Source organism: Anguilla anguilla, chromosome 6 (assembly GCF_013347855.1).
Source record: "Anguilla anguilla isolate fAngAng1 chromosome 6, fAngAng1.pri, whole genome shotgun sequence".
Classification (NCBI taxonomy): Eukaryota; Metazoa; Chordata; class Actinopteri; order Anguilliformes; family Anguillidae; genus Anguilla; species Anguilla anguilla.
The window spans coordinates 33,363,535-33,379,334 of record NC_049206.1 but is presented as its reverse complement, the minus strand read 5'-3'; the positions used below and the strand labels follow the sequence as shown (position 1 = coordinate 33,379,334).

Genomic DNA, 15,800 nt, shown 5'->3' with positions numbered 1-15,800 from the left:
TTTCCTAAGTTTTGTTTTCATTAGTTAGTGGTTTGCCCCTTTTTCGTAAAGCACATTTAATTTTCACCTGTTGAAGGAAATGTGCTATATAAATAAAGTTTGATTTGATGTCACATTTCCTAACAATTTTGTTTTTATCATATTTACAGAGATGCTGATCAGGAAACACAGCCTAGTTCACCACTAGCTAAGAGGCCATGCAAGCGTTGCAAGAGTACACCAGTCTCATCTCATCTTCCATGCGTATAGTTTGCTTCAATAAATGTTCTGAAAATCAAAAGATGTCTTTGTTTCTGTCTTCTAAATGGCTCACTGAGTCTTTGTCTTAGTGGTGGGGAGGCATGCGGCCAGGTGTGAATAGCCTACTTAGCTGGCAGGTCGTCCTACCCAATGCATATTCATTACAGAAAGGCCATTTGCCCTCCCATTCTCACCTGGTGTTGAAAAATAGCAGTCACAACACTAACTTTTAGCAATGTATTTTATATTTCTCATTGGATTTGCTAAAATATTTTGTCATCTTTTGATACCCAAGACCTTGATGAACACATTTCAGTGACCAAAAGTCTTAGTCACAATTGTTTAGTGTGTTTTATTACAACATTCCTGTGCATGTTCAAAACTACTGTTTACAGTTTGTGTGTTTTTAGAGCAGTTTACTATCCACACATGATTATGACCTACTTACTGCTGCCATATTATTGTAGCTGAGTCTGTGCTGAAAACAAAGATATGAAACACTTTGGAATCACTGTATATAAAGTTGATGAAATTTACACAAATGTCAGAGCATCGCACAATCACCAGTGTGCCTCATTTTACCCTTAGACCCCAGAGGGTTAAATCCGTCATTATGCTGAGAGAAACCGTATTCTCAATTTAATCTCTAAATTGACTGTAAGCTTAGGGTTGTAACTAGTTAAGTGTTTCGTAGGTGACTTAGTTAATGCACTCGTCTTAACTATTGCTTGTATTTTTACATAGACTGCGTTGTTGCTGTTCTTGTTTGTGTTAGTGTTAATCAGTTTAACCTACAGGGTCCAAGTTGAACTATGCGGTTGTTCCCTGTACTTGGAACGGTACTTCTCTCTAGGGTTTTCGACACACTTGTTCCTGATTATGATTATACACTTTGTTGCACATCGCTCTGGATAAGAGCGTCTGCCAAATGTCTGTAATGTAATATTCCGTAGCAAGATAAACCCGACATTAGCTCTAAAATATGCCAATACAGCAGTGAAAACGCTGCTCACTGAATAACGAAATAAACACAATTAAAAAAAAAAATTATACCATGTCATTCTACAGTCAATATCTGGGACTAAACATTGAATAAATATACAATCTTACCATTGGTTTTACGCGTAGAGATGTCCCTTTTGAGACTGAGTGGTCATATATTGTCTTGGACAATCCGTTTGTGAAATATATGCGCATTTGTGATGCCTATGGGTAGGCTACCTTCAAAAATAGCTGCGTAATTCCACACCTGTTGTTTACGGCGTTGTCGCCCTTTTTAGACCAATTTGGCTTGCTTGACAATTCATTTATTCAGTAGGTGAGAGTATAAGCTTTCTAACGATGTATAACATGTCTGATTTTGCTTTTGGAATAGCGTTTCATATGTCAGCGTAACCGAAAATTTTCTTATCTGCCAATGTCTAAATAAATAATACGGTAGGCTACTCTGCGCGCAGCACGCAGGTCACGAGTTGATATTTTGTCTTTTGTTTCGTTTTTTCTCAATGTCATATTTATTATTTGAAATGTGTATTTATGTGTTATTATCTGTCTCTGAGGCGCTCTGAAATGTACAGTCTCTGCTAAGCTGAGCAATGGATTGGAATAGGTATGCGTCTGTCGTAATGTTGCACGGTATACTGAAACTTAAGCACTTTTTCGGTACTTAAAAAAAAAAAGAAACGGTTCGGTATTAGAATTTTCCGACGTTCGGTAATTTTGCGTCAAATGTAAAAGCCAGGGAAATGTGTCTCCCGCATTACCGATTGAGAGGATGAAAAGTGTAATTTATCATCTTCGCAAGATGGCAGTATCAACTAAGGTTGGCAAGTGAGGTGACGTGCGCTTGTGCATTCTCCATCGTTGATACAGCTCAAGCTTAGACTCAGTTCACTTCAGTAGCAATAGCTGTTCTAATTTGTAAATATTTTATCATAGGAAGATGCTGTATTGTTATTGAAATATGCTGTTTTTATATCTATTTTAAAGTGAAAGGCCTGTTTAAAGATAATTTACTTGACGATTGTTTAATTTTTAAAATATATTTAATATAGTTTTCTATGGTTTAGTGTTGTAACACTATAGACCTATGCTTATTGATATGTTGAACAGGCTTCAACTTAAAGGTTGTTAATAAACCAGGTTTTTAATAAACCGTGAATTCGAAAATGAGGTCAACCCTTGTGGACATTATGTTTCTGATCTATTAAGGTAATTTTAGTATCATTAGGTACCAAGTATTGTATCAGTATCGTTTCAGTATCAATTATCGTGATACTAAACCTGGTATTGGTATCAAAGTCAAAATTTTGGTATTGTGACAACACTAGTGTGACACCTTTTTTAGTTGCGGCATGGTAGCGCTGCAGCTGTACATACACACCGGGCCAGCTAAGTGTTACGACATGCCATCTAAATGTTACAACATAGTAAAGGCCTTTACAGGAAGCGGCCAGGACACATCCATGGCGACGCAACTAAGTTATCCGCCAGCGTCTCTTAGCACAAAATTGGCCATAAGTCATCAATATTTTATACAATCATCATGATATTCAGTAGATAATGCTTGGACCCCTCCCAACGCGGCTTTAATTTCAGTTATGTTCCCTCGTTCTAGTAACAGAACTCAATCGGAATAATCTTTTGTAGTTTGCTTTGTTGATCCCCTTTATGAATTTAAAAGCATCGCCCCTGAGTCTCTTTTTACTAAGCTTGAAGAAATTAAGCATTTTAAGTCTTTTCGTATAGCTTTTATCTTTCATACCAGGAATCAATTTGGTTGCTCTTTTTTGAATCTTTCCTACAGCCTCTATATCTTTCTTGTAGTACAGTCCCAAGAACTGCACGCACTACTCCAAGTGTGATCTAATAAATTCAATGTATAAGATATGTATAACTTCCCAGGATTTATACTCACTACTTTTGGCTATATATACCTTAGGTATGTAGCTAGGTAAGCTGTTTATTTTAGTTTATTTTAGTTATTGCACTTGTGCCTACTTGTTTAATTATTGCCTGTATTATTTGCATAGACTGCCTTGTTGCTTCTTTTGTTTACGTTCAACAGATTAACCTACAAGGTCCAAGTTAAACTACGCGGCCGCTCCCTGCACTTGGAACTGTAATTCCCTCTAGGGTTTTCAACATACTTAGCCCTGGTTACGGTTATACACTTTGTTGTACGTCGCTCTGGATAAGAGCGTCTGCCAAATGCCTGTAATGTAATGTAATGTAACATCCTGTTGGCCTTTTAACTGCTACAACACAGTGCCTAGAACCTGAAAGGCTTTGATCAACCATTACTCCCAAGTCTTTTTCAAATTGAGCACATTCCAATTTTGTTCCTCCCATAAAGTAATCCTACCTAATGTTTTTATTTTCCAAGTGCAGAACTTTACATTACATTACATTACAGGCATTTAGCAGACGCTCTTATCCAGAGCGACGTACATCAAGTGCATTAGTTCAAGGTGCAGAGGTGCAAAAGAAACACACTAGAGTGAAGTAAAGATCGTAGTGCCAGAAGTGACCACATAGATCAGGACTCCAACCCTGTAGAGTAACCTGTTCAGCAAACAAACAAACAATTCTGCCAAGTACAAACTAGCCCTGAAATCACATTCGCCTAATCAGAATCAGACAAAAACAATCCTGCCAAATAAAAACTAACGTGATCTTATTAGCCTAACTAGGTACGTTGAGCTAAACTATAGGCTAGGGAGGGGTGGGGTAGAGATGCAGCCTGAAGAGATGAGTCTTTAGTCTGCGTTTGAAGGTAGTCAGATTCTCTGCTGTTCTGACTGCCACGGGGAGGTCATTCCACCAGCGAGGGGCCAGGACAGACAGCAGACGGGAGCGGGAAGTACAGACACGAAGAGGGGGAGGTGCCAAGCGTCCAGAGGTGGCAGAACGGAGAGGTCTGGCTGGTGTGTAGGGTCTGATGATCCTCTGGATGTATCCTGGTGCTGACCCCTTAGCTGCCTGGTATGCAAGCACCAAGGTCTTAAATTTGATGCGAGCCGTAACAGGCAGCCAGTGGAGGTCAGTGAACAGGGGGGTGACATGAGAATGTCTGGGGAGGTTGTAGACCAGACGCGCTGCAGCATTCTGGATGAGCTGCAGGGGTCTAATGGTGGATGCTGGCAGACCAGCCAGCAGCGAGTTGCAGTAGTCCAGGCGGGACAGGACCATCGCTTGAACCAGGAGCTGGGTTGCGTAGGTGGTGAGGAAGGGGCGGATTCTCCGGATGTTGTACAGGAAGAACCTGCACGTTCGACTCACCGCCGTGATGTTCTGGGTGAGGGACAGTCTGTTGTCCATCACCACTCCGAGGTTTTTTGCGGGGGGTGATGATGACACCACAGTGTCCCCTAGGGAAATGCAGATTTCATTTGAGTATTTTAAATTTCATTTGCCAGGTTTCCGCCCAATTCTGGATTTTATTTAAAACTTCTCGGATTACTTTAGTAGATTCCAAACTATTTGCTGGGCCTCCCAGTTTTGTAGCATCTGCAACAATCCAATACAAACATTCGGTGGAACTCGACTGTAACAGGCTACCCACAACTTTTGACCAGTTGAAATCCTACAATTCAAGTGTGCACTCTCCATTCTGTGTTATAGCAGCTAGCTACTACTAGCTACTGCTGTTTAAAATAGAAGTGACTTCAAAAATAGATAGAAATGTGGGAGGTAACTCTGTAATTTGATTGTAGTATAGCGGGTGCTCCCCACGGTTCCTAGCTAATTATAGTTTGTCATCTGCGACAATATTGGCTCCTTTTCATTGTTTACAGGAAAAAAGTACAATATAGGCAAAGACAACCTTTTCATTTGATTTGGTATACTGTAATGCTGTTGGTCCTACTATCCTGAACTCTGGTACTGACATGATCTAAGCAGCACAAGGTAGAAATTTTTCAAAATATCATTGCCTAGTGCTGATAAAAAACCGTCCCGGTCAATTGTGTTTTATGTCCGTGTGTTTTTTAAAATCATGAAATACACGCTAAGAGATGGCAAGTCCACAGAAAAATGAACATTCTTATCCTTTGAAAAGCAGTGAGTAGTCTGGGATGATGGTTGGTCTATCACAGCACACAGGTAAATGTTTGTATTATTTTATATTCATACAATTGTCATCTTTGTAATTGACATGTTTGTCATCTTCATCATCTCCACATCACCTTAATCAGCACCATAGCATTATCTGAAAAATAATTTAAGAGCAAATTAAATAGAGCTATTCTCATTTTTTAAAATTTATGTTAGTGTTTTTAAAAAACTTAAGGTAGATTAGAATGCAGTCAATTTGACTACCCCTCCACCTCCCATCTTGCAAAATGATTGGATAGACTTTCAATAACTTGTTTAATTGTAAATAAAGCCAAAGGAGGCCATTTCGAGGAAAGTCGTGTCTAAGATTATTTTTTAAGCAAAACTCATGTTTTTCTGTTATTGTAGGTAGAAATAAAAAAAAACAAAATTTATACTTTGGTTTGTTATTTAATAAATTTGCATGTATTAACTGAATTCTTCTCGACCTTAACTGTTTTTAAAAACAAGTGGCCTAATACTTTCAGCCTGTACTGTATGTACATACAGACGGGTGACAAATTAAAGGAAAAACCATTTTTATTTAACCATGAATAAATAAATGAGTGCAGAAACATAATGAATGCAGATGGTTCCACACAGGTGTCCTGTATGCTACAATTAAGCAGTTAACATCCTGTCATGCTTTGTGGCATGTATAAAAATGTTCAGCAGGCCCAGTTGACCTCAATTTTGGATCAAGATGGCAAGACGAAAAGATCTAAGTGACATTGAAAGAGGGTTGATTATTGGGCATGGTTTGGGTCCACTTGTCCTCGTAGAGGGAAGGGTGTCTGCAAATCAATACAAAGTTATTGTGAGTGATCACCTTTATCTTATGATTTCTATCCTGATGGGAGTGGTCTCTTCCAGTATGACAATGCACCATCCACAGGGCATGAGGGGTCACTGAATGGTTTGATGAGTATGAAAATTGAATTGTATGCTATGGCCTTCGCCAGATCTCAACCCAATTGAACACGATTTTGTACCGATGTGTGTGCTCTCCACCACCATCGTCAAAACATCAAATGAGAGAATATCTGTTCCATCCCTCCATTAGAGTTCCAGTAACTCGCAGACTTGTAGAATCTATGCCAAGGAGCATTGATGCTGTTCTGGTATATACATATATATATGTGTCGGACAAGCAAGGATTAATTAAGAATATGTTTATTTTCTGAATCCAGCAGTTCCAACAGTCAATTTCCCTGTTAAAATGTTCAGCACTCTGAATACTGAACCGTGATATTGCATGCTAGAACCCCTCACATAACCTACATGTGAAATATATTTTATTAGATTTAATTTAATAATCATGTTTAAAATTAGAATTATCAATTAAATCACCAAATTCTTTGATAGGTCAGTCTACAGAAAACTGGTGAAATCAACCAACAAGTCAAAACAAGCTGTATATCAGGTTTTCAGATTAAATAATTGAATTCAATAAGAAGCAGTCAATTATATTAATGAATTGAAACCATACATTCTTTATTGAATGCAGGCACACTACTTCCAAATTACCAGAAAATATAGAGAGAGAGACGGATAAGAGAGAGAGAGAGAGAGAAACGGATCGGCCAGACCTTGCCAAAGTATCACCCACTTCCAGTATAAGCGCCACAAGGAAACCAGCTAAAAACACACAACCAAGGAACCACCACCAAAATAAAAAGAGGAAAACTCTTCTTCTTCCAGGCTCCGCAACCAAATGCAACACAATAACTTTTTCCTGTGGCAATCTTAAATACCTTACCCAGCATGGCTTGAGGATGTTTGCCCTGATTGGGTGATACTGGGTTAAGGTTTAAGAGAGAAGGGAAGGGGGGTCAGACTAATTTATGGCAAGGGCTGGTCTACCTAAAGATTGCATTCAAACTAAAGTAATGGGAAATGTTAGGCATGCAGGGTTCACCCCCGATATGGTGTCCTGTGTCATATGGTTTGTCTCTTCTGAGGAGGTGAGACCCATAGATTGTTAGCCTAGATTAGGGCATCAGTGGAATTTAAAATTGCCCCAATCACATTTGCTTTGATGCTTGTGATGGGGAGGCCAGGCCACATTCTTATTCACTGTTTCCCTCTCTAAGGCCAAAATCTATAACACTACATATCCTATATATATGCACTCACCAGCCACTTCATTAGGTACACATGTTCAACTGCAAACTGCACCCGTTAATGCAAATATCTAATCAGCCAATCATGTGGCAGCAACTCAATGCATTTAGGCATGTAGACATGGTCAAGACGATCTTCCGAAGTTCAAACCAAGCATCAGAATGGGGAAGAAAGGTTATTTAAGTGACTTTGAACATGGCATGGTTGTTGGTGCCAGACGGCTGGTTTGAGCATTTCAGAAACTGCTGATCTACTGGGATTTTCACGCACAACCATCTCTAGGGTTTACAGAGAATGGTCCGAAAAAGAGAAAATATCCAGTGAGCGGCAGTTCTCTGGGCGAAAATGCCTTGTTGATGGCAGAGGTCAGAGGAGAATGGCCAGACTGGTTCGAGCTGATAGAAAGGCAACAGTAACTCAAATAACCACTCGTTACAACCGAGATATGCAGGAGAGCATCTCTGAACACACACCACGTCAAACCTTGAAGCAGATGGGCTACAGCAGCAGAAGACCACACCGGGTGCCACTCCTGTCACCTAATGAAGTGGCCGGTGAGTATATATATATATATATATATATACACACAGTACCAGTCAAAAGTTTGGACACACCTGCTTAAACCAGTGCTTTCATGACTAAAAATGCTTTAAACTGTATAAACTTGTCTATTAACACTTAATATTTCATTATCTGATACCTGTACTTATATAAGCAGATAATCATAAGTGAATTGCATTCAAAAGTTTCATTTTTAAATGAAAATGGAAATCTTGTAAGCTCATTGGGAGGGGGGGTGCATTGTTTTGTTATTTAAATGTCTTGGTACGTATTGGTGTTCATGATGACGTCTATCTTAACAGGTGCTCCAAAACCTGTAGAATTTTTCATATTTCAAAAAAAATAAAGACCACCTTCCATATTTCAAAATGCGTGGGATTTATTCCTACATCAGTTTCACCCTTCTACCCTCCATTGGAAATATATGGTACTGCATGTGGTGAAAATTATGTATTTTGAAATATGGGGGGTGGTCTTTATTTTTTTTTAAATATGAAAAATTCTACATACTCACCAGACATGTCACCCATTGAGCACCCATTGAGTTTGGGATGCTCTGGACCGGTGCATACAACAGCGTGGTCCAGTTCCAATATCCAACAACTTCACACAGCTATTGAAGAGGAGTGGTACAATATTCCACAGGCTACAATCAACAATTTGATCAATTCAATGCGAAGGAGATGTGTTGCGTTGCATGAGGCAAATGGTGGTCACACAAGATACTGATCGGTATTCTGTTCATTTCATGGTATCTTCTTTTTTGGGGAATCTGTGACTAACAAATGCATATCTGTATCCCCAATCACATGAAATCAATAGATAAGTGCTTAATGAATCTATTTCAGATGACTGATTTACGTTTATTACCTTTGAACTTAATAAAATCGTAGAAATTGATAAGTAAGAAATTGATATATAATTGATATATATAGATTTGTAATTCAAATAATTCACAAGTGGTTAATGTGCACATTTGAAAAAGAGATATTCTGGCTCCTTGTCCGGAAATCAATCCCTGCACAGATGTTGTCCTCAATGGGCTCCTCTGAGTCTGATGATTCAGTGGCAGCTGTGGCACTGTGGAACTCTCCGACTGATGAGTTTAGCCCCTGAAAACTGGCACAAGCATGCAGGTGCTGTACTCTTCAGATGTCAGATGACTTGAAACATCAGTACTTGCGCATGTGTGTACCTGTGCTGCTACAACAGTAAGAGTCCAGAGTGATTGGTTTAGTGCATCAAATTCATGCATGATGCATTAACCCAATGCAGTGCATCAAATCCTAGTTAGAAGCATTTCACTGTGAAGTAACCTGAAATGTTTACTTCTTTCACTTACAGAGTGCCTATCCTTGCTTTAATGTTCATTGTTTGGCACACTTCAACTAAACAGAAAACGTGTTCATTCTGTGTTATTTAGACTTGTGTGCAATACTGGATTTAAATCACAAGATGGATATTCATACATTTCCTAATGCACAAAATTGCAAATTGGATATAATAATAATAAGCCAAGTATCCATAATTCATAAAATGTAAAGTTCGCTGGATAAGTTACTTCCTCCAATATTAAGGTCATTGGTCGATCAGAATTGTAAATGCCTGTGAAAAAATCTTCAAAGTATTCTTGTTTGGTTATGATGCACATATAGCAAGTACTGGAAATTATTTTCAGTTCCATCACTTGACTACTTGCCCACTGTGCTCCCGTTCACACAAGTGAGTGTACCAGCATAAGAAATATCTTTTCATTTTATGAAATACATTTTTAAATTATTAAGCAACTTTAAAAAATGGTAATAAAAACCAACCAAGGATATTGATGCACGGCATTTAATAGGTGTGAAAACGTATTTATTCTTTTTTTCCCTGGAATAGGTTGACCGTTCGATCATTCCTATCCCTGCAGAGAAATGAAAAACTGCTATTACAATCAGAATAAATAAAAAGACCATCCACCCTAAAAAAAGAAATCCTGATATGGTTATTTTCTACATTTTCATGAATGGAAATGAATGGAAACGGATTTGAAAGATCTTAATGAGTTGTCATTGTGTGCTTTTTGTATTTTCTCTGGCTGCAATCTGTGTGGTGACTAATGCACTTTACGGGCAATGTGACTCAATGCTTGACAACCCGAACATCTTCGTCCTCTTTTCAGTTCCCACTCATTACGCCACAAGCACTAATTCATACATCAATTAAGGCCGGTGATGAATTTTGCTAATGAACTTCACTCAGAATTCAGCTCTTTATATAAAGCAGATGTTCTTATTGTGTGGGATATATATACTTTGCCCCCTTGGACTCAAGGGGTGAGCAGAGACTGAAGAAGGGACAAACACCCTCTTTCTACAAATGAGGGACTGCTTTGACTCGTCTTTCACTCGAGCTGTGACTTATGACTTCCCTTATAGGTTCAGTGGTTAAGATCTATGAGTTCTCCGACTTGTGTATTTTTAGCCATTTGGAAGAGCTAGACAGTGAACGTGCACAGTATATGATTAGTGTACAAAGCAGTAATTTCAGTAATGTACATGATGTATAATTTAAAAAATGTCTTAATTAGGGAGCTAAACACAGAAGTAAAATATTTTTTCCAAAGATTAGAATACAGTACATTTGGATTTGCAATCTCTTATTTGACAATGGGGTTTATTTGTATGGGACATTTTTGGACATATTCAATTTTCAAAGCCAACTCAAAGAAAAACATGAGGGAAATTAATGCTCTCTGCCTTAAACATAAGTCACACTAATGTTAAAAATATTTTTCCTTTTACTTATAATTCTGATGTGCATTTTATGAAGCACATTCTTGCTGTGTTGTAGTAGGTAAGACTCTGTACCATCTTTTTTTCCCAAATATTCACTGTGGAAATGCCCTTTATCTCTAGTTTGGAGATAGATAGAGGAAGTCCATGGCATGTGCATTTTGCATTTCTTGAATTCTTGAAATGTTGTCCTTTAGCCATAATGTACACTACAAGGCCAAAATTATGTGGACAACTGGCATCTAACATTAGTGAGGTTGAGCACTGATGTTGCACATAATGCCTAGCTCGCAGTCAGCATTCTAATTCATCCCAAAGGTGTTTGATGGGGTAGAGGTCAGCGCTGTGTGCAGGCCAGTCAAGTTCTTCCCCATGAAACACAGCAAACCATTTCTTTATGGACCTTGCTTTGTGCACAGGGGCACTGTCACGCTGAAACAGGAAAGGGCCTTCCTTAAACTTTTGCTACAAAGTTGGAAGCGCATAATTCTGTAGAATGTCATTGTATGCTGCAGCATTAAGATTTCTCTTCACTGGAACTAAGGTGCCCATCCCAAACCATGAAAAACAGCCCCAGACCATTATTCCACCACCAAACTTTACAGTTGGCACTATGCACTTGGGCAGGTAGCATTCACCTGCTATCCGCCAAACCAAGATATGTCCGTTGGGCTGCCAGATAGTGAAATGTGATGTTATCACTCCAGAAAACGCGTTGCCACTGAGTCCAATGGCGATCTGATTTACACCACTCCAGCCGACGCTTGGCATTGCACATGGTAATCTTAGGCTTGTTCGGCCATGAAAACCCATTTCATGAAGCTCTTGAACAATTTTTGTGCTGACGTTGTTTCCAGAGGTAGTTTGGAACTCTGTGAGTATTGCAACCAAGGACAGATGACTTTTACGTGCTGCATGCTTCAAAACTCGGATGTCCCATTCTGGGAGCTTCTGTGGCCTACCATTTTGCAGCTGTTGTTGCTCCTATACATTTCTACTTCACAATAACAGCACTTACAGTTCACTGGGGCAGCTCTAGCAGGGCAGAAATTTGATGAACTGACTTGTTGGAAAGGTGCCATGTTGAAAGTCACTGAGCTTTTCAGTATGACCCATTCTACAGCCAATGCATGGCTGTTGGCCAGATTTTATGCACCTGTTACCAATGGGTGTGGCTTAAATAGCCAAAACTACTCATTAGAAGGGGCGTCCACATACTTTTTTGAGAAAAGACATGAATAATTTCAGTTGATAAATGCAAGGTTAAAGATCTATAATCTGTCATTAAAAAGCCCATTAAGCCTGAATAATCTATATATGACTGTGAGCCAGGATAAAAAAATCTGTATGATTGAATTTGCTTTATATAATTCTAGAGGGAACAGATTTTGCATAATCATCATGCCTTTGTTATATTGCAGTGTTGTCAGAATTGTGTCAAATTTTATGTCTGTGGGGCTTCATAAAGTCTTAGTGGTCCCATGAGATATTTGTTGCCAAAGCCCAACAACTAAAGAAAGAAAAAGTTAACTAAGCTCTTTGTTTTTCCTTTTTTCCCCACCCCTGGACCTCTCCCCCAGGCTTTCCTCGTCCATTTCCCACTCTGTAAGACATGAAGACACCCCTGTGGATCCTGGTGCTGTTGCTGTGCCTGTGTGTGCCAGGACACAGTGACTGCCAAAGAGACTGTTTCTCCTGCGGAATGCTCCTTTCCCACCACCACACCTTCAATGTGCTGGTGGGGCTCCACGTGTCCTGTCCCCATTATGCACTACCTTCAGTCCACGGGCATCTTGCCTGCTCTTGTAAAATAGCCAAACACACTTCTGCCTTTTACACAGCATATGCTTCCACATCTTTTACCCTTTCATGATGTATATCACATAGAAAAATGTGTGTACCTGGTACTGTATGACACAAGGATTCCTCTCACACAAAATATGGCATCCCCTTACACAACTAACTGCTTGATCTTACAGTGTTGTGTAGTACCTCAAAACACACAGCCTTACTGCCTCCCCTCACATAACACTGTTTATCCCACACAACACACCACTCTACGTCACACAACATACAGCCTTACCTCACAAAACTGACTGCCTCCCCTCATATAACACTACTTATCCCACACAACATACCACTCGACCTCACACAACATACAGCCTTACCTTACATGACAAGTCACGCTTCTACATTCAAACAAAATGTGACTGCTGCCTCTCCAGTACATATTAATTTGCTTGTCAGTACATGTTTCTTTCAGCCCTCACTCTCAATTTGCATTAACACCTAACCCTTTATCATATCTGTTGCTTCTTCTTGCTCTTATCTGCACCCATACACAACAAAGTCGCAACCAGACATTAAACGTATTCCTTGCAATTGATTGTATTAGGGTGCATTTATATTCCTGTTGTAAACCGAATTCCCAGAAAATTATGAGGAAGATAAGTTTTCTATGAAGTATTAAATGTATGGGCGAAGTCAGGAAGCCTTCATGGAGAAATAGTGCTGATTCTTTAATGATTATTCGGGCCCAAACAGCTGTAGCTGGCCCAATTCAGTAATCTCTCCACACATATATGCTGAGTGAAATATCAGCTGGTGGTGCCATTGGCAGTAATTGACATAGAGAGGTTGGTTTTGGTTGAATATAGGCCGGTTTCCCTAGGGTTTTTTCCTTAATGAAATGATCTAGTAAGGCTGTGTTCCCTGCCTCTGCACCCCTCCACCAGTCCCCTGTATAATGCCAGCTTCTAGAAGTCCCCCTGGCATCCTTGTTTCATTTGTGCCAGATAATTAATTTCCAACAATAAATAAGCTCTGCTCTTCCCTTCCTGTCTTTTGGCACATTTCAGTGACCAGTTGATACATTACAGAATGCATTGAAACTGAGAAATCTGATGTGAGCATAAGCCTTTATATTGCGTGTCCTGCAGGACAAGCTTTTGCTCCAGAGGTGACTACCATACCTACTCCCCCAAGAATATTGATCCACACTCTGCGAACCCCGTTCTGCATATGCTAATTAAACAGAATAGTGCCTCAGGCCTGGCACAGTGGCACCAGGGGACTTCACGAAGATTGTCAGTATCACAGGCGTAGCAGGATGCAATTATCGTTTTACACAACATTGTTTTAATGGGCTGAGACACAGAGACCCACTAACAGTTCTCTTCTGCGTGTCCCTCTGCTGCTGTATCCTCTGTGGGCAGGTGTGTCTGGTGGAGTGTAAGGACAAGGTCTCCCCAGGGATTACTTTGGATCTGTGCCGACAGGCCGCTGATCAGCTGCAGTTGTACTCCCGTCCAGCAGAGGGTGAAATTCTGATGACAGACAAGGAGGCGGATGTACAGGCCCTGCTGCCAGCAGACCTGGGGGATGGTGGGTTGCTGTACTCGAAGGCCCTGGAGCTCGAAGGTCCTCATGTGGCGCAGGCCCTGAGTGCTGACCTGCCAGGAGGAGATAGGCAGATGGCCGAGATCAGCTTGACCTTCCACTCCCAGCGACTTGGGTCTCATGAGGAGGAAGGGGTGGAGGAGCAGGAGGAAGAGAAGGAGGAAAGGAGGGTGGGTGCTAAGCACGAGGGGGCTGCCATGAGCCTTTCCAAGCGTTTTGGGGGATTTCTGAAAGGCAAGCATGGATACAGGAAGCTGATGGATCCTGGACGGCCCCTGCGCAAGCGCTACGGTGGCTTCATTGGGATCCGCAAGTCGGCACGCAAGTGGAACAACCAGAAACGCTTTAGTGAGTTCCTCAAGCAGTACCTGGGCATGAGCAGCCACTCCAGCAAGTTCAACAGCCTCTCGGCAGATTTTACCTGACAGGACGAAGTGTAACAGCCAACTAGAACCCCCCAAAAGCCCCTAATATCCCCTCCTTACATCAACGCAACTGCAGACACACTGACATGAACAAAAAACACAAATACACAGATGTTAAGATGTTACAATTGTCTTGTTTTTGTTTTTTTAAATCCAACCAATTTGAAAATACTGCAAGCTGCAAGCAAGCTTTCTGCCACAGAAGATATTGGGAGTCAACACTAGCATTATGTAGAGAAAACGGATTACTTCTCTGATCTGGTGAATAATTACATACAGAATTACATTAAAAGTGGATCATTATGTTTAATATTCCATAGTTTAGTTATTAAAATATGGTGCAGCAAGGAAGTTATTCTCCATTTCTTCATAAAACCAAATAAAATCATTTAGATTTTTATCATTTTGTTACTGATTGGCCTACAGAAAGATGACCAACTTGTACAAACCCCCTCTCTCAGCTCCGGTCATGTCAGGTTTTTTTTTTTTGTTCCCTTGTTAATGCTGCCCTCTGGTGTTTACATATAAAATATCTTCCTTAATTCATTTTATCTTGTGGATTTGTACGGTTCATCAAATAATAAACCACAAAAAATAAATATTTCTGTTAATGGAGCTGTCATTTCAACCTGAATTTTACAATTATACTCATAAATGATAGTGTGTTTACCTGTAAATATACAAAAACACTGGAGTGTGCAATGGACTGAATTTGGCCTAAGACCAAATTAACCAATTCAAAAATAATTATACTAGTGTCTTACAATACAGCGTACTCTAGAATACACAATTTAATAAAGCATAAGGAAGTATTGGTTTAAACCAGAGACAGTAATGGAATGGAATTACTTTTCATCAACCAATTTCAGTGTGATTAGATAAGTAAGAGCTCCTTTCCTGAGTAAGAAGTCACTTTCACATGCTGTTTAAAAAAAAACAAAAAAAAAACAACCTTTTTGTTCATGATAAAGCATGCACATAGTAAAGGTGATGTTAAAAGAATTAACATATTAGTTTACTGCCCTGCGATAGATTGGCGGCCTGTACCCCCCATGACCCTGCTCAGGATAAGGGGGTATAGATAATGGACGGATGGATATTAGTTTACTATTTCTTATGTGGACTCCCATTCAGAAGTTGACTGTTTTTACATTTCTTTTTGGATTGCTATGCAGAATTT

The 15,800-nt window shown here is 39.8% G+C and overlaps 1 protein-coding gene across 1 annotated transcript in view; it reads left to right on the top strand.

Moving 5' to 3' along the window:
• The window catches only part of LOC118229114 (prepronociceptin-like), a 39,082-nt gene extending 23,498 nt beyond the window's left edge, over positions 1-15,584 (top strand). The window contains exons 2-3 of the mRNA XM_035420803.1: positions 12,377-12,534; positions 14,012-15,584. Coding sequence (XP_035276694.1) covers positions 12,409-12,534; positions 14,012-14,620 — 735 coding nt within the window. The 5' untranslated portion in view covers positions 12,377-12,408 and the 3' untranslated portion in view covers positions 14,621-15,584. The remainder of the gene's footprint in view (positions 1-12,376; positions 12,535-14,011) is intronic.
• The last annotated feature ends 216 nt before the right edge of the window (positions 15,585-15,800 follow it).